General features: G+C 47.6%; 1 protein-coding gene and 1 long non-coding RNA gene across 2 annotated transcripts; both read left to right on the plus strand.

Annotated features, from left to right (window-relative positions):
• The first annotated feature begins 2,956 nt into the window (after positions 1-2,956).
• Positions 2,957-11,831, plus strand: LOC141178576 (uncharacterized). Its single transcript, XR_012254840.1, has 3 exons — positions 2,957-4,565; positions 6,067-6,243; positions 10,636-11,831. It is a non-coding gene; the product is annotated as an uncharacterized lncRNA (long non-coding RNA).
• Positions 11,832-12,527: 696 nt separating this feature from the next.
• On the plus strand, positions 12,528-23,084 carry LOC141178677 (uncharacterized). Its single transcript, XM_073660565.1, has 3 exons — positions 12,528-12,546; positions 15,097-15,225; positions 20,901-23,084. Exons 1-3 carry the CDS (start codon positions 12,528-12,530, stop codon positions 21,668-21,670), a joined length of 918 nt encoding a protein of 305 aa, XP_073516666.1. The 3' UTR covers positions 21,671-23,084.
• The last annotated feature ends 561 nt before the right edge of the window (positions 23,085-23,645 follow it).

The following is a 23,645-nucleotide window of genomic DNA, read 5'->3' on the forward strand; positions in this document are numbered from 1 at the left end:
AAAGATTAGGGGGCTGAAGGGAGATCTGCAACCTGATAGATTTCAACACCTCCTACATGAACACCCAGTTGACCCGGTCAAAGACCCTTTCGGCATCTGTGGATAAGAGCATCAAAGGGGTGCCATCCAATTTGGCCCTATAAATAAGATTCAAGGCCTTGGTGGTGTTGTCCCTTGCTTCTCTTTTGGGCATAAAGCCCGCCTGGTCAGGGTGAATAATGTCTCAGAATAAGGAGACATAAAGTCTCAGGTTTCACCTCAATGTACACTGTTCATGTGTCTCACTAATGGGGTGTCACAGTCATGGTATATATTGCCCAAATGCTCCCCCACTCTCTTCCTAGACTATCTCTTGGTCTTGCCTATATAGTCTAGGGGGCAGGTGCATGTAGCCATAAATAAAAGTCCGTGGAGGAACTTGAGAAAGATTTACATGGTCTCATCCAATTACATGTACAACTTTCTCCACATCTAAAGAAACCACAGACTCTTCTATCTAGCCAAGTCCCCTAGGAAGCCGTTTTTTTATAGACTCTATGCACTAAACAGTCCCTAATTGACCGACACTTTCTAAAAGTTATTGTGGGAGACGATCCCAGAACACCCTCAGATCTGGGTCAGCCCCAAGCATACCCCAATGTTTTCTGAAGATATTAAAGATACAGTCACTCTGATTGTCATAAATTCCTAATACTCGTGTTATCCCATCTTTTCTTGGTCTCTTGGTTAGGTATGGAGGAGTGTCTGTCTTTCCCGATTTTCAGCAATTGATTGTGTGGAATACAAAATGTACTGTAGGTACCTTCTTCGCTGAATCTGGTGTTCATGTCTATTGCCTGTATATTAAAATCTGTGACACTTGAACAGTTCCTTCTCAACCGTAAAAATTGGCCTTTGGGTATTCCTTTTTTAGGGGGATGGGGTGGTGGCTATCCCACTCCAATAGTTTATTAATGCTTGAATGTTTATAGTATATGAATGTCCCTAGGGTCCCATCCCGTTCTTTCTTGATTGGTACATCCAGGAAAGGCAACTGGTTATAACTAAACTCAGGCCCACTCTATTGATGTTGAGTTCCCTGACAAATTCAAAAAATTGTTCACTCGTCCCTGACCAGTTGATAAAAGTGTTGTCTATATATCTATACCATACCCCAATATGTGGATGCCACCACTTATGATCATCCCTGAATATTGTGGATTCCTCCCACCAGCCCAGGAATAGATTAGCATATGAGGGGGCACAGGGGATCCCCATCGCAGTACCCCTGAGCTGGTGGAAGTACTTCCTGTCAAAAAGAAAGAAGTTATGAGTACGAGTGAGTGAATTTTAGAAGATCCTCCATGAAGTCATTATGTCTGCTATACTCTACTGATCTCGATTTCAAGAAATGTCTTACTCCTCTGATATCATCCTCATGCGGTATATTACTGTACAAAGCCTCGATATCTAGTAAGGCCTGCTCCCCTACATGCATGTATACATGCTCGAGGGTCTACATGTAGGGGAGCAGCCAAAGGGAAAACCATTTTCCCGAGGGATTATTCCAACTGTAAAACCTCAGGCGGTACTGTGGGCGCATTATACATACTGCATAAGGGGCATAATAGGAGCATTGCACTGTGTGGGGGCATCATACGTACTGCATAAGGGGTATAATGGGGCATTACACCGTGTGCGGGCATCATACATCCTGCATAAGGGGCATAATGGGGGATTACACTGTTTGGGGGCATCATACATACTGCATAAGGGGCATAATGGGGGCATTACACTGTGTGGGGGCATCATACATCCTGCATAAGGGGCATAATGGGGGCATTACACTGTGGGGCAGTAAAGGGGCCCTGTACTATGAGAACAATACGTTTCCTCCCTTCCTGTCTCCATAGTTGGGTCGTATGTACCTATTACAGGAAACAGAACAAAAACCTTATGATTCTTATAAAGGGGCAACACAAGACCCCAAAAGAGTCTCCGTGCTGAAGGGGTTAATGCCCCCTGCGCTCAGTAATGGGGGTCTCCACATACCTCCACCTGCAGAGCCGCCACCACATATATGGCTGCTCTGTGCGCACAGGAGCTGTGATGAGGTCACAGGAGGGGAGGAGTCAGGGGTCACATGATCAGGGGCCTCAGTGGATGCAGGACTCTGCTGTGCGGGTTGTCATGGTGCTGGATGAGCTGAAGTTTATGTGTGGGGACAGGAAGGGTTTACAGTGTGGATGTAGCAGAGCTGCGTGTGTACGAGGTGTACGGAGCAGACCCGCGTGTGTACGAGGTGTACGGAGCGGAGCCGCGTGTGTACGAGGTGTTCGGAGCAGAGCCGCGCGTGTACGAGGTGTACGGAGCAGAGCCGCGTGTATACGAGATGTACGGAGCAGAGCCGTGTGTGTGTACGAGGTGTACGGAGCAGAGCCGCGTGTACGAGGTGTACGGAGCTGCGTGTACGAGGTGTACGGAGCGGAGCCGCCTGTGTACGAGGTGTACGGAGCAGAGCTGTGTGTGTACGAGGTGTACGGAGCAGAGCCGCGTGTGTACAAGGTGTACGGAGCGGAGCCGCGTGTGTACTAGGTGTACGGAGCGGAGCCGCGTGTGTACGAGGTGTATGGAGCGGAGACGCGTGTGTACGAGGTGTACGGATCGGAGCCTTGTGTGTACGAGGTGTACGGAGCAGAGCCGTGTGTGTACTAGGTGTACGGAGCGGAGCCGTGTGCGTACGAGGTGTACGGAGCGGAGCCGCGTGCGTACGAGGTGTACAGAGCAGAGCCGCGTGCGTACGAGGTGTACGGAGCAGAGCCGTGTGTGTACTAGGTGTACGGAGCGGAGCCGTGTGTGTACGAGGTGTACGGAGCGGAGCCGCGTGTGTATGAGGTGTACGGAGCGGAGCCGCGTGTGTACGAGGTGTACGGAGCAGAGCCGTGTGTGTACTAGGTGTATGGAGCGGAACAAGTGTGTGTACGAGGATTTACGGAGCGGAGCCGTGTGTGTACGAGGTGTACGGAGCGGAGCCGCGTGTGTACGAGGTGTACGGAGCGGAGCCGCGTGTGTACGAGGTGTACGGAGCGGAGCTGTGTGTGTACCAGGCGTACGGAGCGGAGCCGCGTGTGTAGGAGGTGTACGGAGCAGAGCCGCGTGTGTACGAGGTGTACGGAGCGGAGCCGCGTGTGTACGAGGTGTACGGAGCAGAGACGTGTGTGTACGAGGTGTAGGGAGCGGAACAAGTGTGTGTACGAGGATTTACGGAGCGGAGTCTTGTGTGTACGAGGTGTACGGTGTGGCGACACGTGTGTACGAGGTGTACGGAGCAGAGCCGCGTGTGTACGAGGTGTACGGAGCAGAGCCGCGTGTGTAGGGAGCGGAGCCGCATGTGTACGAAGTGTACGGAGCAGAGAGGAGTGTGTACGAGGTGTATGGAGCCGTGTGTGTACAGAGCCGTGTGTGTACAGAGCCATGTATGTACGGAGCCATGTGTGTACGATGTGTACAGAGCGGAGCCGTGTGTATGGAGTGGAGCCGTATATATACGAGGTGTATGGAGCGGAGCTGCGTGTGTGTGCAGAGCCATGTGTGTACGCTGTATACAGCTGTATACTCCCTAGGTTCGGTCGGAGACACCGCGGCTCTTTATCAGACTGTAGAAGAACTGACACTGGACACTTGGTAAAGCTGCGCTCGGACATTTCTTGTTTCTCGCACAGATATTGATAACATAAGATGGAGTCAGACGAACCCTCCTACAAAACCTGATAACAAAGTCATTACTACAGGACTGGATGAGAAAGAGATTTATTCTACAAGAAACGCTAGGGCCACAAATGAGAGAATTCGGGCCCCCAGCGTGTTAGTGTTGAGGAGAGCCATAGGCTCAAATACTTAATTAACCTCAAGACATAGGAGATTGAGAGAAAAGACCCACAAAGTGTATTATTTCACCTTACATAAGCTTGTTTAGATCTAAAGATGGCTGCCATCTCCTGTTTCATCACATCATGCTCTGTTCTGGGAGGAAGCTGCATTCTATAGGACTAACCAACCACAGAGCGACACATCGCATGGATCACGCCCCCTGATGACCACATAGACCAACCCACCCTGATAACCTTATGGACTACGCCCCCTGATTACCTCATTGACCACACCCCCTGATGACCTAATGGATCACGCCTCCTGATGACCTCATAGACCACGTCCCCTGGACTAACCAATCAATACATCTAGTTACTCACATTCTGGGGCTAACCGAGCCCATATACAGAGTTTATATAAATCTATGTTGGAGTTGAATAAAGGACACTTGGAGCTGTGCCATAGCTGATCAAGGAGGGCTTACATCCGACTGTGTGTGTGTCTGATGTTATTCTTTCTTGCATGCACTTGATCATATCCATTAGGCCAGGAGCAGGCAACTAGTGAATATACCAAAGTGTTCACCCTAACATTTTTGGTGCCCAACGTGGGGCCAGCAGAGGGAAAGCCCTATACCTTTAGGACCGGCGAGTGGAACGGCAGGACGCACTGAATACTCCGAGCCAGGAGACTGATCACCTCCATAACCAAACACGGTAAGTCTGCTGATTTTTATAATCTGTAGTAGTTTCCCATGTTCCTCTGGGTATCCTGTGCAGATTGCCTGACTGTGTCCGGTTTTCGAGGTATCTGTAACACGGCAGAAGGGTCTCTCCGCTGCTGGCCATTTAACTGCGGAAGAACCGTCACGTGCTCAGTTGCCTGCTGCCTGTTATGTGTCGTGTTGAGGGGAGATTGACTGGTATTTAAAGGGAGCAAGTGAGTCTTTGAGTGGTGTCTGGAGAAGTAAAGGATATTGGCTGTCGTACAGTTCACGTTTGTCGCCTGTGATATGATCTTCAGTTCTGGTGGAGAAAGTAGGGGTACTTAGCCTGGAGTGAGTGACTCGGCCCGGAGCCTAGTAAATTGAGTTTTGGCACGTAGCCTAGAGTGAGTGACTCGGTAAGGGGCCTGGTAATTGGATTAGTAAATTGAGTTTCGGCACATAGCCTAGTGTGAGTGACTGGCCTCGGGCCGGGTAATTGGATTAATACGAGGTGTTTTATTTTTTTATATGGAAATCAGACAGGCTGGACGGAGACAGAAAGTGTGTGCTGCAGACTCAGTTTTCCTTTAGAATCTTAGGTTTGAGTCATTCTCCCCCGTCTTATTGTTTGTTTTGTGTTTATCTTGGTCTATATAGAGAAGATGGAGAAATTAATGCAGTTTTGTCGTATTGGTACTAAGCCAAATTCAGATGGCAAGTTGGACCCGTGTGCATTAGTAGCAACTCGTGAAGGGAAAAGTCATGTAAAACAATGTAAAAAGCTTATGAAGTTGTGTGGAATGCCTGAAGGGGGGGGGGGGTTACAACCCCTGGAGTGGAAGAGTGTATTAAAAGAAAGAAAAGGTACTCTAGAAGATAATCTACTGCTAGGGCATGGGAAAGAGTCTCTGAAAGTTTGTATAGAGAAAATTGGGTAGAAGAGGAAAGGAAAAAGAAGGACAGAGTTTTGAGTTATGTGGCGGCGGCCATCTTGGAATGTTGCCCCAGATTATACAAACTGAGCCATATCATCATGTAACTGATGTATAGTAGATCTGGCTAAATCGAGTGAGGCACAATCCAGGAATATAAACACGACTTTTGGTGCTGAACATACTAGGCCAATGCTACACACCACAAGACCAGATCCTTTTTACCCAGTAATGATCACTATTGGCCAGTACTATACTCCTTTGGGAAGTGAACAGGCTTTACCCGTGTTCCCTGTCACAACGGTGTCCAGTGGGCCACCAACCCTTTCACCTAACACTCCCATCGTGAGCCCAGCTATTCTCCCACCTGGATCATCCCCAGCACCGACCCTTTCCACTGTCACTTCCACTGGCAACTCAGCCGCACGTCCACACGAGTTACTTCAAGCAGCGACCTCTCCTCGCAACACTTCCGCTACAACAGCTAGCCTTAGGAAGTGATACTCTTGTAAATTATGTCATTCCCCTTCACTAAAGAATTGTCAGTAACACATGCACGAGTTTTGTCATCGATTCCAGATCCAGATTTCAGTGAAGGTACTCACATTTTCCAACCTGGTGACTACGTGCTGGTAAAGAAGTTCACCAGAAGGACATCCCTGGAGTTGAGATTTGAGGGTCCCTATCAAGTGCTCCTGACCACTCCTACTTCAGTCAAACTTGAAGGAAGACCGACGTGGATACATGCCTCCCACTGTAAGAAGTTCATGCCTCCATCAGAACCTTCTACATAATGTTGCATATCCTTTACTTTGTGTGTTGTGCCATTCTATACTCATATGTAGGAGCACAACAGGTCGCAATCACCCAAGCAAGGGGGGTGATCACGTTCTGCTACAACACCACAGCACACGTTGCTTCTTTCAAATTTGATTATTGCGATGTAGTACAGTGTGATAATCAATGGGTTTCCTCACCCTCCGCAATGAGTCAACCGGCACAGCTGAGATCAGGGCAACAATATATATGTGTTACAGGAGATGGATGGGGACAAACTTGTAGTTCATGGAGGGCGGTAGGGTGGAACACTGGTGAAGATTGGGGGTATAGACCAAACACAGCCTTAAATAAACAAGATCCACAGGATAAATTCCTACTTACTAGGATGACACTTTTTCATACAAAAGTTCTTAAGCCTTGTGATACCATCAGCCAATGTAATCCTTTAATCCTCAACCTGGAGAACCATCAACCTGGCGATAAGGGCACCTATCTGTTGGGTACACATGTACAGTACAGACCAAAAGTTTGGACACACCTCATTTAAAGATTTTTCTGTATTTTCATGACTTTGAAAATTGTACATTAACACTGAAGGCATCAAAACTATGAATTAACACATGTGGAATTATATACTTAACAAAAAAGTGTGAAACAACTGAAAATGTCTTATATTCTAGGTTCTTCAAAGTAGCCACCTTTTGCTTTGATGATTGCTTTGCACCCTCTTGGCATTCTCTTGATGAACTTCAAGAGGTAGTCACCGGAAATGGTTTTCACTTCACAGGTGTCCCCTGTCAGGTTTAATAAGTGGGATTTCTTGCCTTATAAATGGGGTTGGGACCATCAGTTGTGTTGTACAGAAGTCAGGTGGATACACAGCTGATAGTCCTACTGAATAGACTGTTAGCTGCTTTTTTCTTGCCATAATACAAATTCTAAGTAAAGAAAAACGAGTGGCCATCATTACTTTAAGAAATGAAGGTCTGTCAGTCCGAAAAATTGGGCAAACTTTGAAAGTGTCCCCAAGTGCAGTTGCAAAAACCATCAAGCGCTACAAAGAAACTGGCTCACATGAGGACCGCCCCAGGAAAGGAAGACCAAGAGTCACCTCTGCTTCTGAGGATAAGTTTATCCAAGTCACCAGCCTCAGAAATCGCAGGTTAACAGAAGCTCAGATTAGAGACCAGGTCAATGCCACACAGAATTCTAGCAGCAGACGCATCTCTACAACAACTGTTAAGAGGAGACTTTGTGCAGCAGGCCTTCATGGTAAAGCAGCTGCTAGGAAACCACTGCTAAGGACAGGCAACAAGCAGAAGAGACTTGTTTGGGCTAAAGAACACAAGGAATGGACATTAGACCAGAGGAAATCTGTGCTTTGGTCTGATGAGTCCAAATTTGAGATCTTTGGTTCCAACCACCGTGTCTTTGTGCAACGCAGAAAAGGTGAACAGATGGACTCTACATGCCTGGTTCCCATAGTGAAGCATGGAGGAGGAGGTGTGATGGTGTAGGGGTGCTTTGCTGGTTACACTGTTGGGGATTTATTCAAAATTGAAGGCATACAGAACCAGCATGGCTACCACAGCATCTTGCAGCGGCATGCTATTCCATCCAGTTTGCGTTTAGTTGGACCATCATTTATTTTTCAACAGGACAATGACCCCAAACACATCTCCAGGCTGTGTAAGGGCTATTTGACCAAGGAGGAGAGTGATGGAGTGCTAAGCCAGATGCCTTGGCCTCCACAGTCACCAGACCTGAACCCAATCGAGATGGTTTGGGGTGAGCTGGACCGCAGAGTGAAGGCAAAAGGGCCAACAAGTGCTAAGCATCTCTGGGAACTCCTTCAAGATTGTTGGAAGACCATTTCCGGTGACTACCTCTTGAAGCTCATCAAGAGAATGCCAAAAGTGTGCAAAGCAGTCATCAAAGCAAAAGGTGGCTACTTTGAAGAACCTAGAATATAAGACATATTTTCAGTGGTTTCACACTTTTTTGTTAAGTATATAATTCCACATGTGTTAATTCATAGTTTTGATGCCTTCAGCGTAAATGTACAATTTTCATAGTCATTAAAATACAGAAAAATCTTTAAATGAGAAGGTGTGTCCAAACTTTTGGTCTGTACTGTATATGGTGTGTGTGCCAGTTGTGCCCAGCTGGGTATGTTCAAATTAGGGGACGTAAAAGAAATGTCAACGAAAGATAATAATACTGTAACGGGTCTGGGAGGTGGAACCTCTGAGCAACTATACAAGGGGGCAGTCATTGTAAGGAAGCGGGTGGCTCCCAGGGAAGGCGGGCAGGTAGTCACGGCTAGTGACGGGGACAGTCTCTGGGTAGAAGAGCAGGAGGTCACGGCAAGTGACGGGGACAGTCTCTGGGTAGAAGGGCAGGAGGTCACGGCAAGTGACGGGGACAGTCTCTGGTAGAAGGGCAGGAGGTCACGGTAAGTGATGGGGACAGTCTCTTGACAGGCGGGTGGTCACGGCAAGTGACGGCAGAGCCTCCAGGTAGGCTAGCAGGCAGGCAGCAGGTGGACGCTCCCAGGTGAGCGGGGGAGAGTCTCGGGACAGGCCGGTGGTCACAGCAAGAGACGGCTAAGCCTCCAGGTAGGCTAGCAGGCAGGTAGCAGATGAGCGCTCCCAGGTGAGCGGGTAAGAGTCTCTGGACAGGCAGGTGGTCACGGCACGTGACGGCAGAGCCTCCAGGTAGGCTAGCAGGCAGGTAGCAGGTGAGCGCTCCCAGGTGAGCGGGCAAGAGTCTCTGGACAGGCAGATGGTCACAGCACGTGACGGCAGAGCCTCCAGGTAGGCTAGCAGGCAAGTAGCAGGTGAGCGCTCCCAGGTGAGCGGGCAAGAGTCTCTGGACAGGCAGGTGGTCACGGCACGTGACGGCAGAGCCTCCAGGTAGGCTAGCAGGCAGGTAGCAGGTGAGCGCTCCCAGGTGAGCGGGCAGACTGATCCATAGACAGACTGGCAGAGCTGGTAGGCAGACTGTCGGACTGCAGGAATGCAAGTCGATAGACAAGTATCAGGCAGGTATCGAGCAGGAATCTGGCAGGTATCTGGTAACGGGACCTGAGGGCTGAAGCAGAGTTGAAAGGCTTTGCAACAACATTGCTCGGGCACCTCCATTTTGGAGGAGGTGCCTTATATATGGTGAGGTCCTCCGGCCATTGGCCAGGGACTCCTTAGAACGGCGCGTGCAGCCCCTTTAAGAGAGGGGAGCGGGCGCGCGCGCCCTAAGCACAGAAGCCGGGAAGCAGCGCGCGCTGCCAGCAGAGCGGGAGGAAGCCGCCGGGCACGGAGCGGAGAGGTGAGGGGAACGGCGTCCCTGCCTAGCAGGAGGCAGGGACGCCGACGCTACAAATACACACTCAAACTCCATAATGTTCCATATTCAAAAATTTAACAAAATGATAGCCGTTGCAAAACCCACATTTGAAGATGTTCTTGCCGTTGAAACGGGGTACACTGAGACCAACTTATGGTTGAAGTGGATGAAATATACAGCCAATCAATATAATATATCCAATTGCTTTGTCTGTGAGGGAGCGATACCCCACTTGGGATCTGTCCCTCTAGACTTACCGCCAGATGTGGAAAAATGTTTTCTGAGTCTGTTCACTAACAAATCCCTTGACGGAATGAATTGCGAAAACTGGAAAAAGAAGTACACCATAGTCACAGAAACACCTAACCTGGCATTACCATATACCCGGGAAAATACACCTATTATACCAGTACCAAAGGGAGCACATTTTTGGGTAATTTCACAAAGGGATATTGCAGAAGATATAGTAATGCAACCAGAGGAGACCTGATCAACCAAATCCAGTCTATTTCTGATGTTTTCTGGATATGTGGAGACATGAAGATCAGAACTTATTTAGAAGGAGAATGGATAGGAGAATGTACACTAGCCAAAGCCATAATGCCCTTCTACATAGCAGCAGAAGGTAGGGAAGCCCTAACTTCAGAAGATCTCCACAGAACAAAAAGGGAAACCATTTCAGAACCAAAAGGCAGTTTCGACCCCCACATTTATATTGATGCCATAGGTGTTCCAAGGGCGGTACCGGATGAATTTAAAGCCAGAGATCAAGTCAAAGCAGGTTTCAAATCATTTACTGTATCTTACCCCTAGCGACCATAAATAAAAATGTAGACTGGATCAATTACATCTATTATAATCAATAGAGATTTGTCAATTACACTAGAGAAGCTCTTCAAGGTTTAGCAGACCAACTAGGCCCTACATCGATATTGGCGTTTCAAAACAGAATGGCCTTTTACATATTAGCAGAAAAAGGAGATTTTTGCAAAATGGTGAAATCTGCATGTTGTACCTATATTCCAGATAATACAGGTCCCACCGGGAAGGTTACAGTAGCCATAAAAAAGCTGAATTCTCTACAAAAAGAATTAAAAAGGAATTCAGGTGGAGAAGATCCTTGGGACCAATACTTTTCGTGGATGAATGGATGGCAGAGCTGGCTAGCTCAGATAGGTGTTGTTATCCTTGTCATCTTAATTATTGCAGCTATTATTGTTTGTTGTGTTCTTCCTTGTGTAAGGAAGATGATCGAGAAAGGAGTAGAAACATCAGTGCCCACTTTACTAGCTCAAGAGGTTAGTTATTCTGCAGATATAGAAAAGCTAGGCCCCCTTCAGTCTTTTACAGTCCCCAAGTAGGCAGTCATAGTAGGTGTATGCGAGTTTGTGTTTGTTGTGTTAATTTCCTTTGGATATACTTCTGGTATGGCATGAAATGTTGACCAGCGATGCACAAACCATTATGCTATTATCAAGGTGATTAGGTTCATCTATAAAGGGAAATATTACCAAAGAATCCCTGGTGGTATAATATGGACCAGAGACAAGAAGGTTCATTAGTGTTGTGATAAAATTGTGGGTATCCAGGTAGGGAACTGAGGTGAAGCAGGTAGGAAAGTCCCAAGGACGCGGGTAGCGAGCTCCTATATACATACTGAAATACTCATAATTGGTCACACATTCTCTGATGTCCATAGCATCCATATTGCCATGAAGCCTCTGATGTCATAGTGACACTTAACACTGATGGGTGAGGGAACCACAGTGGGGACATAAGATTAATAAAGTATTTAGGGGGGACTGTTGAGGAGAGCAATAGACTCAAATACTTAATTAACCTCAAGACACAGGAGATTGAGAGAAAAGACCCACAAAGTGTATTATTTCACCTTACATAAGCTTGTTTAGATCAAAAGATGGCTGCCATCTCCTGTTTCATCACACCATGCTCTGTTCTGGGAGGAAGCAGCATTCTATAGAAGGACTAACCAACCACAGAGCGACACATCGCATGGATCATGCTCCCTGATGACCTCATGGACCAACCCACCATGATGACCTCATGAACTACGCCCCCTGATGACTTCATTGACCACACCCCCTGATGACCTCATGGATCACGCCCCTTGATGACCTCTGGACCAACCCACCCTGATGACCTAATGGACTACGCCCCCGATGGGCTCATTGACCATGCCCCCTGATGACCTCATGGATCACGCCCCTTGATGACCTTAAGGACCACTCCCCGTGGACTAACCAATCAATACATCTGGTTACTCACATTCTGGGGCTAACCGAGCCCATATACAGAGTTTATATAAATCTATGTTGGAGTTGAATAAAGGACACTTGGAGCTGTGCCATAGCTGATCAAGGAGGGCTTACATCCGACTGTGTGTGTCTGATGTTATTCTTTCTTGCATGCACTTGATCATATCCATTAGGCCAGGAGCAGGCAACTAGTGAACATACCAAAGTGTTCACCCTAATATTAGGACCAGACGGGGTCTTTGTCCCTGGAGCTTCTCTGCTCGGTATAATGATCTTGTTCTTATAAAGAGGGTTGGAGTAAAATAGAAGCTGCCTGAATATGAGGACTTTGTCTGATCTCTATGTCCTTGTGTACAGAGCTGTGGAGATAGCGCTATTCTCTGTATAATAGATGTGATGTCGCTGGAGCCCTAATACTCCTGTACAGGGGTCTCTGTAGAGATAATCTTACCCCAGCATTATGGATTGGGAGAAAGGAGAAAAAGGGATTGGGGACATTTTACTGTAATTTCCATAAAAAAATAAGAAAATAATAATAACTAAAGGAGAAATCCGGGACACACGGCTCCGCTCCGTACACCTTGCATACATACAGCTCCACTCCGTACACACACGGCTCCGCTCTGTACACCTCGTACACACATGGCTCCGTACATACATGGTTCTTTACACACACGGCTCCGTACACCTCGTACACACACGTATCCGCTCGGTAGACCTCGTACCCGCGCGGCTCCACTCCGTATACATCGTACACACACAGCTCCGCTCCTTACACCTAGTACTAACACGGCTCCGCTCCGTACACCTCGTACACACACGGCTCCTCTCCGTACACCTCGTACTAACACGGCTCTGCTCCGTACACCTCATACACACATCTCCTCTCCGTATACCTCATACACACACAGCTCCGCTCCGTATACCTCATACACACACATCTCCTCTCCGTACACCACATCTCCTCTCCGTACACCTCGTACACGCGCGGCTCCGCTCCGTACGCCTCGTACACACGCGGCTCCGCTCCGTACGCCTCGTACACACGCGGCTCCGCCCCGTACGCCTCGTACACACGCGGCTCCGCTACGTACACGCGGTTCCGCTACGTACACCTCGTACACACGCGGCTCCGCTACGTACACCTCATACACACACATCTCCTCTCCGTATACCTCATACACACACTGCTCCGCTCCGTACACCTTGTACACGCGGCCCGCTCCGTACGCCTCGTACACACACGGCTCCGCTCCATACACCTCGTACACACAGCTCCGCTCCGTACACCTCGTACACACAGCTCCGCTCCGTACACCTCGTACACGCACGGCTCCGCTCCGTACACCTCGTACACACAGCTCCGCTCCGTACGCCTTGTAAACACGCGGCTCCGCTCTGTACGCCTCGTACACACCCGGCTCCACACCTCTCGTACACGCACGGCTCTGCTCCGTAAACCTCGTACACACAGCTCGGTTCCGTACACCTCGTACACGCACGGCTCCGCTCCGTACGCCTCGTACACGCGTGGCTCCGCTCCGTACGCCTCGTACACGCGTGGCTCCGCTCCGTACGCCTCGTACACGCGTGGCTCCGCTCCGTACGCCTCGTACACGCGTGGCTCCGCTCCGTACGCCTCGTACACGCGCGGCTCCGCTCCGTACCCCAAGTACACGCGTGGCTCTGTTCCGTACGCCTCGTACACACCCGGCTCCGCTCCATACACCTCGTACACAGGCGGCTCCGCTCCGTACACCTCGTACACACAGCTCCGCTCCGTACACCTCGTACACGCACGGCTCCGCTCCGTAAGCCTTGTACACACGCGGCTCCGCACGCCTCGCACACACCCGGCTCCGCTCCTTAAACCTTGTACACACAGCTCGGCTCTACTCCATAAGCCTCGTACACGCGCGGCTCCGCTCCGTACGCCTCGTACACGCGCGGCTCCGCTCCGTACGCCTCGTACACGCGCGGCTCCGCTCCGTACGCCTCGTACACGCGCGGCTCCGCTCCGTACGCCTCGTACACGCGCGGCTCCGCTCCGTACGCCTCGTACACGCGCGGCTCCGCTCCGTACGCCTCGTACACGCGCGGCTCCGCTCCGTACGCCTCGTACACGCGGCTCCGCTCCGTACGCCTCGTACACACGCGGCTCCGCTCCGTACACCTCGTACACACGCGGCTCTGCTCCGTACACCTCGTACACACGCGGCTCTGCTCCGTACACCTCGTACACACGCGGCTCTGCTCCGTACACCTCGTACACACGCGGCTCTGCTCCGTACACCTCGTACACACGCGGCTCTGCTCCGTACACCTCGTACACACGCGGCTCTGCTCCGTACACCTCGTACACACGCGGCTCTGCTCCGTACACCTCGTACACACGCGGCTCTGCTCCGTACACCTCGTACACACGCGGCTCTGCTCCGTACACCTCGTACACACGCGGCTCTGCTCCGTACACCTCGTACACACGCGGCTCTGCTCCGTACACCTCGTACACACGCGGCTCCGCTCCGTACATCTCGTACACGCGGCTCTGCTCCGTACACCTCGTACACACGCGGCTCCGCTCCGTACGCCTCGTACACGCGCGGCTCCGCTCCGTACGCCTCGTACACGCGCGGCTCCGCTCCGTACGCCTCGTACACGCGCGGCTCCGCTCCGTACACCTCGTACACGCGCGGCTCCGCTCCGTACACCTCGTACACGCGCGGCTCCGCTCCGTACACGCGCGGCTCCGCTCCGTACACCTCGTACACACGCGGCTCTGCTCCGTACACCTCGTACACACGCGGCTCTGCTCCGTACACCTCGTACACACGCGGCTCTGCTCCGTACACCTCGTATACACGCGGCTCTGCTCCGTACACCTCGTACACACGCGGCTCTGCTCCGTACACCTCGTACACACGCGGCTCTGCTCCGTACACCTCGTACACACGCGGCTCTGCTCCGTACACCTCGTACACACGCGGCTCTGCTCCGTACACCTCGTACACACGCGGCTCTGCTCCGTACACCTCGTACACACGCGGCTCCGCTCCGTACATCTCGTACACGCGGCTCTGCTCCGTACACCTCGTACATACGCGGCTCCGCTCCGTACACCTCGTACACACGCGGCTCTGCTACATCCACACTGTAAACCCCTCCTGACCCCACACATAAACTTCAGCTCATCCAGCACCATGACAACCAGCACAGCAGAGTCCTGCATCCACTGAGGCCCCTGATCATGTGACCCCTGACTCCTCCCCTCCTGTGACCTCATCACAGCTCCTGTGCGCACAGAGCAGCCATATATGTGGTGGCGACTCTGCAGGTGGAGGTATGTGGAGACCCCATTACTGGGCGCAGGGGGCATTAACCCCTTCAGCACGGAGACTCCTTTGGGGTCTTGTGTTGCCCCTTTATAAGAATCATAAGGTTTTTGTTCTGTTTCCTGTAATAGATACATACGACCCAACTATGGAGACAGGAAGGGAGGAAACGTATTGTTCTCATAGTACAGGACCCCTTTACTGACCCCACAGTGTAATGCCCCCATTATGCCCCTTATGCAGTATGTATGATGCCCCCACACAGTGTAATGCCCCCATTATGCCCCTTATGCAGGATGTATGATGCCCCCACACAGTGTAATGCCCCCATTATGCCCCTTTTGCAGTATGTATGATGCCCCACACAGTGTAATGCCTCTTATGCGGGATGTATGATGCCCCCCACAGTGTAATGCCCCCATTATGCTCCTTATGCAGGATGTATGATGCCCCCCCACACAGTGTAATGCCCCCCATTATGCCCCTTATGCAGTGTGTATGATGCCCACACACAGTGTAATGCCCCCATTATACCCCTTATGCAGGATGTATGATGCCCCACAGTGTAATGCCCCCATTATGCCCCTTATTCAGGATGTATGATGCCCCCCACACAGTGTAATGCCCCCATTATGCCCCTTATGCAGGATGTATGATGCCCCCCACACAGTGTAATGCCCCCCTTATGCAGGATGTATGATGCCCCCCACACAGTGTAATGCCCCCATTATGCCCCTTATGCAGGATGTATGATGCCCCCCACACAGTGTAATGCCCCCATTATGCCCCTTATGCAGTATGTATGATGCCCCCCACACAGTGTAATGCCCCCATTATGCCCCTTATGCAAGTATGTATGATGCCCCCACAAAGTGTAATGCCCCCATTATGCCCCTTATGCAGTATGTATGATGCCCCCTCGCAGTGTAATGCCCCTATTATGCCCCTTATACTGGATGTATGATGCCCCCCACACAGTGTAATGCCCCCATTATGCCCCTTATGCAGTATGTATGATGCCCCCACACAGTGTAATGCCCCCATTATGCCCCTTATGCAGTATGTATGATGCCCCCACACAGTGTAATGCCCCCATTATGCCCCTTATGCAAGTATGTATGATGCCCCCATTATGCCCCTTATGCAAGTATGTATGATGCCCCCACAGTGTAATGCCCCCATTATGCTCCTGTGATCAGATGACCTGATGTAACGCACAGACAAACCCTCTAATCGTATGTTACTTTACTGACAAGGATGATGGTCCGGACACATATAGGCCATTATGCTCTTAGGCGTGGAACACATTACTACGAGTGGCGCGGCAGCAATCAGTTTACCTGGCGTTTCAGTGTAAAGCGCGTCACTTCCGGACATGCACACTAGGGGATGAACATTATCTGACCTCTAGCTCATGAGAATTAGCGCAGGTGCAGTACAATATTGTAGACCGACTCCATTCTATATGTCTTATGACAATTCACCTCTAGGAATGGGAATGGGTCTCCTATTCTGGGGAGAGGTTTTGGATGAAGTGGGATATTTATACATGGACACCTGGCTATTAGGCACACTATACTGAACATCATGAATTATCATCGCTGTATGAAGCCTCCTGATGAACGTGTTGGGGAAACGCGTTGAGACCGATTATTGAACCCATTCTCTGATGACTATCATACCTTTTCCTTTATATATACCTTGAGACATATCTGGTTCTATTTAATGCATCAGTGTACTTTTTTGATATATATCAGGGTTAACTACGGCTTCTGAGGGAGAGCCACAGGTGAGTGGGGCGCCATTGTCGTTCCTTAGGGTGCCAACCTCCGTGTTTAGGCAGGATAGGGTAAGGTAGTGACTGTATCAATTATTCAGCAGCATCATTGTTTACATCTGTTTATATACACCACAACAAGCCATTCAGCTTGTAACTTTGCTAGTTTTAAATATGCATATATGTGTGTTGTTAGTCCAGTTTTCAATGCATATATTTAAAAAGAAAAGTTTAAGATTTTATTTTAGGGGAGTTTTCCCACAGTATTGCCCCTTATACACACAATATGGTACCATCCACCCCACCGACTACCCCGTGACTAATGAATAAATACTCACTTAGGCCACGGCCCACTATCAGTATCTGGTCAGTAGTCAGTCACTAGTTTTACCCTTCATCATGACAGCACCGTACAGAGAGAGTATCCGCCGCCAGGCACAGGAAACCTACTAAAATAAAAGGGGCGGCACCTCTCTTCCTCCCCAGTGTGGTTTCCTGTTCCTGGAAGAGGATGCCTACGGTGGAACAGTATACCTGGGGAGATTTCTCCTGGTGCCGTTCTGACCCGGTAAACCTGGCGGCCGGAGGGCTGTTCCAAGAGGTGGGGGCACTTTTCTTGGAGAAATCGCTCCAACCGGAGCGCTGGACTTCCACGGGCCACCTCTGGATTCAGAGGTTGGTGCTGAGAGGACCGCAGAGAATCAGAAGCGCATAAGAAAGATAGCGCCGGTTTGCAGAACGGCGCATGCGCGGTGCGGGGTCACTTACGGGGGCATAGTGATGCTGGATATGATGACACACACACACACACACACACACACACACACACACACACACACACACACACACACACACACACACACACACACACACGTCATTATCTATTTTAGGATAGACCCAGGAAAACAGTGACCAAGACAAAAAATAAAGAATATGCCTTATGCAAGGAAGCTTTAGTCATACACTAAAAAGCTTTGCCAGGCTGGTATAGAGAAAACAGTAATGGAGGAATCCCTGTCTCTTTTTCAGGAGATAAAAACCTTAATCAAGGCGAAGTTAAAAACACTGTAAAAAAGGAAATACGACATACTCTGGGTCCGTCCACCTCCTCAGGCATACAGCATACACACTCAGACATTAGCTCAGGGGAATTAGTTGACTCTGATAGTTCAGAACCATCTTCAACTGATGGGGAATATGGCCAGCCTTGCTTCCCGGTGGAAGAAATTACAAAACTACTAAAAATCATTAGGTCTACTATGGGGGTAGAGACCCCGAGAGAGCATAGATCTGTGCAGGATTCCATGTTCAGTAACCTGGAGGAGCACAAACATCAGGTGTTCCCAGTCCACAAAAACTTACTTTCCTTGATAAAAAAAAGAGTGGAAAAAACAGTTAAAAAGGTGTCAGTCCCAAACACACTTAAACGGAAGTATCCTTTTGAAGATTAGTTGACTAGTGTTTGGGAAAGATCCCCAAAGATTGACGTGGCTATTGCCAGAGTTTCTAAGGAGGTAGCCCTTCCTTTTGAGAATCTAGGTTCTTTAAAAGATCCTTTAGATAAAAAGGCTGACACTTTCCTGAGAGGCACATGGGATGCAGCAGCAGGTTCCTTTAAGCCCAGCATCGCAGCCACATGTACTGCCAGGTCTCTAGTAAAGTGGCTACAAGAACTGGAGTCCCAGATAAGTAATAAATGTCCTAGGGAACAACTCCTGGAAGCACTCCCCACTATCCAGAAAGCAGCTTACTTCTTGACTGACGCCTCAGTAGACAGGGTGAGGTTTGCGTCCCGGGCCTGTGGTCTCTCAAACTCGGCACGGAGAGCCCTTTGGCTTAAGAATTGGTCAGCCAATTTCCAATCCAAAATGAAATTGTGCCATTCCCTGCCAAGGTGACTATTTATTTGGGACTGTCCTGGACGACATATTAGAGAAGGCGGCCGATAAAAAGCAAAATTTTCCCCTTCCCTCTCAAAAATATAAAAAAAACTTTCAAGGGTCAACTACTAGGGGGGAAGAGGAAGAAGCCAGAGACAGGATAGTGGAAGAGGGGGTCGAGCCTGGAGAAGAGACAGGAGTCAGTCCAAGGCATTCCTGTTTAATAAGGATACCACCTTCAAAGGGGGGCCCAAACACCAATGATGCCAGTTTACCAATGGGGGAAAGATTAAAGCAGTTTTTTCTTCAGTGGGCCTCGCTGCCCGCTACTCAATGGGTAGCGGATACCCTTTCCAGAGGCTTAAAAATAATATTTTCTTCCATTCCCCCACTTTGGATGATAGAGACCCGGGTAGGCAAGGCAAAACAGATCGCATTAGAAGCCGAAATCATAAAGTTACCAGACAAACTCATGTTAGTCAGTGTGCCAGAGCTAGAAAAAGGAAGAGGATTTTACAGCAATCTATTTCTAATAAAAAAAAAGCCTGATGGTTCCTACAGTACAATGATAAATCTAAAAGCCTTGAACGTATGTATAAAAATTCAAGATGGAGACTTTGAGATCGACAGTAAAGCTTTTGTACCCCTTCTGTTTCCTGGCAGTGATAAACTTAAAGGATACATACTATCACATCCCAATCCACCCAGACCACCAACAATATCTCAGGGTGGCCGTAGAATTCCAAGGCGACCTCTTGCATCTGCAATATCAGTGCCTGCCATTTGGGGTGTCACTAGCGCCCAGAATTTTTGCCAAGGTATTGGCAGAAATGACATCCTATGTATGGAAAAAAGACATTAATAATGCCATACCTAGACGATTTTTTAATAGTCGGGGACTCACAAAAAGCCTGTACTGTAGCAGCCAAACAAGTTCTATCCATCATAACAAGGTTGGGTTGGATAGTAAACGAAGAAAAATCAAGACCCAAGCCCATCCAACTTCAAAGTTTTCTGGGCATCAACCTGGATGCTATTCATCAGCGTTGCTTCCTCCTCCTGACACCTCAGCTCTGCACTATTATAAAAAGTTCTCATCAAATGTATATTTTTTCTTGAGACTCATTTGCCAGAAAATATTGGCCCTTACTATAGGTTAAATTGCCAGGAGCTACCAAGAAGCATACTCTAATTATCCCAGAGAGGTTTCACCACTAGTTACTCTCTCTCTCTTTTTTTTTGATCTTTTCATTACATGTGTTATTGTTTACAGTCAAAGTTTTGCCCTACACCCTTTAACCCCTCTACATGGATCTGTACTTACACAAAGACACTTAGGATTGGACTTAGTGTTGCCTGCTGTTCTGTGGTGTGACATGACAAGAAGAATAGTCAGGTTGCCGGATCAGAACCAGGAGGGCAGAGTTAATACAAAATCAGAAGACACAATAGTAGTCAGTAAACGTGCTGGGATCACAAGAAGATACTAAGAAGAAAATACACAACACGGGAGCTGAACACAGAAGACTTAACCAGCGAAGAACAAGGCTGCATCAGTTTGCTTCCGGCATTATGCGTGAGTTTTAGTAGGGTGTGGTGCTTTCCATTTGAGTTAAGTAGGGAGCATATTTGATTTTGGAAGAGCGGATTTTGCTGGATTGGTTTATGGAAGCCATGTTGCTTTTCAAGCGTTTTTGAGCCACTAATGATGTCGAAACCTCTGTTTTTCCGTTGACAGATTATGGACCTGAGCGGAGGCTTGCTTTTTATGATATGAGTAGAAATTTTTATTGGTATAATTTTCACATATTTCATATTTGGGAGGCAGAATGAACAAACAGTTGAACACCAAACTCTACTGGTTCATGATATGAGGTTTTATATTAGACTGTGAACTGTCATTGTCTTGGTGAATAAATCAATATTTTTACATAACTTGCCATTTGTACCAACAGTTTAAGTAGAAATGTTCAAAAATATGAATTTCAAGAATTTTTTATTCAAATATATTTTTTTTACTTAGCAGATGACTGTACTAGGAGATCAGAGGGACAGCTGACCTCTTCAATTTTCAAAACAGATGAGCTGGAGATCTCACAGGATACAATTGAAGGGAATGCTATTACTCCAAATATACCATCATCCCTTTACAGCAAAGATGTGTCATTTGATCCTTTGAAACACGTCCTGTCTTCTGATTCATTACTGACTACTAAGGAAAATCAAAGTCACAAACTAAGCATTAAAAAAATAACTGCTCCTAAAGCTAAGAAGCCATTTGCACGGTCAGAATATGGAAATAGTTTTCCCCTCAAAAAGTTTTTTCTTAAACATCAAAAAATTCACACAGCAAAGAATATATTTTCATGTTTCAAGTGTATGAAATGTTTTAACAAGAAATCAAGTCTTCTTAGTCACCAAAGAGCTCACACAGGGAAGAAGCCTTTTTCATGTTCAGAATGTGGGAAATGTTTTAACCAGGAATTAGATCTTGTTACACATCAAAGAACTCACACAGGGGAAAACCCTTTTTCATGTTCAGAATGTGGGAAATGTTTTACAGAGAAATCAAATCTTGTTAAGCACCAGAGAACTCACACAGGAGATAAGCCTTTTTCCTGTTCAGAATGTGGGAAATGTTTTAACCAGAAATCAGATCTTGTTACACATCAGAGAACTCACACAGGGGATAAGCCTTTTTCATGTTCAGAATGTGGGAAATGTTTTAACCAGAAATCAGCTCTTGTTAGACATCAGAGAAGTCACAGAGGGGAGAAGCCTTTTTTATATCCTTAATGTGGAAAATGTTTTACTTGAAAAGACACACTTTTAGCAAGAAAAAATCGTGCTAATAAGTGAGTGCGTCCTATAGACTGAAGGTAGCTTCCTGTGACCGAGAACAATGAGACAGTGTCCTTCCTGATCAGTGAGAGAAGTGATCTCTCCTCAAGCCCCACACTTTTCTGATTGGTGCAGAAGAGGAGAGGAAGGTACTGGGACCTGTACAGAGGCTGCACGTCTTGACTGAGCCGCTGAAGAATCTAGCTCATGAACCTTTCAGATCATGTAACACTGTTTTACATATTTGTAAAAGTTGTCAGGTTCCATTATGAACTGAGCCATTTCTTAATGAATTTGACCTCCTGAATTCAAATTGGACAATGAGTTTTTCATTTTACTGCTACATATAATTTAATGATAAAAGTTCCAGTACTTTGAAACACTATTATTTCTGTAAATATACAGATGCAGAATATTTTGTTATGCCAATTTTCTGATATTTATTTAGAGAAAACTTAGAAACAATTCAAATAACTAAAACCTGTCTAAACCCTATTGCGAATTTAAACAGTTGCAGAAATTGCACTACAAAATTAGTCCTCATTCAGTGACAACTGTTTTTTTGCTTGTTTCTTGTACTCCTGTATCGGATCATCTCTTAAAATTATACAACATTAATCTGCAAGCATTGATGGATTTCATCTTCCTTGATATCTTTTCTACATAGTTGCAATATCTTGGTTACATTTCTCACCATCCTCGTCTCTCACTACTCCACAGTTTGGAAGAAGAAAAGTCTAGAATATAAGAAATTAATCATTAAGGACATGTTACAGCCAAGATCCTTACATGTTTTGAGTAGAAATAACACCAACTCTTCATAGTTACTGTATGTGCTCTTGAGTTTCCCAAAGAGTTAGTTACCACAAATGCAAATGTAAACCATGCAGACTTTTCCTTGCCCTGGAACAAATGAAGAAACTGCTCATCTTGAAGAAGCTTACGAATCTGAAGTCCAATAAAGACTCCTTCTTTTATATTTGCTTCACTTAACCTTGGAAAGTTATCAATCAGATGCATGAATGCTTTTACATTTTTATCCATAGCCTTTACTAAGTTCTTCATTAGGCCCAACTTGATAAGATTTTGTTACCACCATTGCCTAGGAGGATCCTCAACTTCTGGATGCAGGACAGTTTACTCCCTTGCTGAAGTGAATGTTGGAGAGGCCAGTCCCTTTTATTGTAGCCATATTCTCTTGCACAACTATCCCACTCACACAGAAAGCAGCAGTACTTGTGTGCAACAACCTTGATGACATATGTGAACAAGCAGATGTAGGAGCTCCGGCCGAGCATCTAGCTATTTATGCGATATACAGTACAGACCAAAAGTTTGGACACACCTTCTCATTTAAAGATTTTTCTGTATTTTCATAACTATGAAAATTGTACATTCACACTGAAGGCATCAAAACTATGAATTAACACATGTGGAAATATATACTTAACAAAAAAGTGTGAAACAGCTGAAAATATGTCTTATATTCTAGGTTCTTCAAAGTAGCCACCTTTTGCTTTGATGACTGCTTTGCACACTCTTGGCATTCTGTTGATGAGCTTCAAGAAGTAGTCACCGGAAATGGTCTTCCAACAATCTTGAAGGGGTTCCCAGAGATGCTTAGCACTTGTTGGCCCTTTTGCCTTCACTCTGCGGTCCAGCTCACCCCAAACCATCTCGATTGGGTTCAGGTCTGGTGACTGTGGAGGCCAGGTTATCTGGCGTAGCACCCCATCACTCTCCTTCTTGGTCAGCTAGCCCTTACACAGCCTGGAGGTGTGTTTGGGGTCATTGTCCTGTTGAAAAATAAATGATGGTCCAACTAAACGCAAACCGGATGAAATAGCATGCCGCTGCAAGATGCTGTGGTAGCCATGCTGGATCAGTATGCCTTCAATTTTGAATAAATCCCCAACAGTGTCACCAGCAA

The sequence above is a fragment of the Phyllobates terribilis genome, unplaced genomic scaffold (assembly GCF_046119375.1).
Source record: "Phyllobates terribilis strain yellow unplaced genomic scaffold, ASM4611937v1 Scaffold_29__1_contigs__length_15306474, whole genome shotgun sequence".
Classification (NCBI taxonomy): domain Eukaryota; kingdom Metazoa; phylum Chordata; class Amphibia; order Anura; family Dendrobatidae; genus Phyllobates; species Phyllobates terribilis.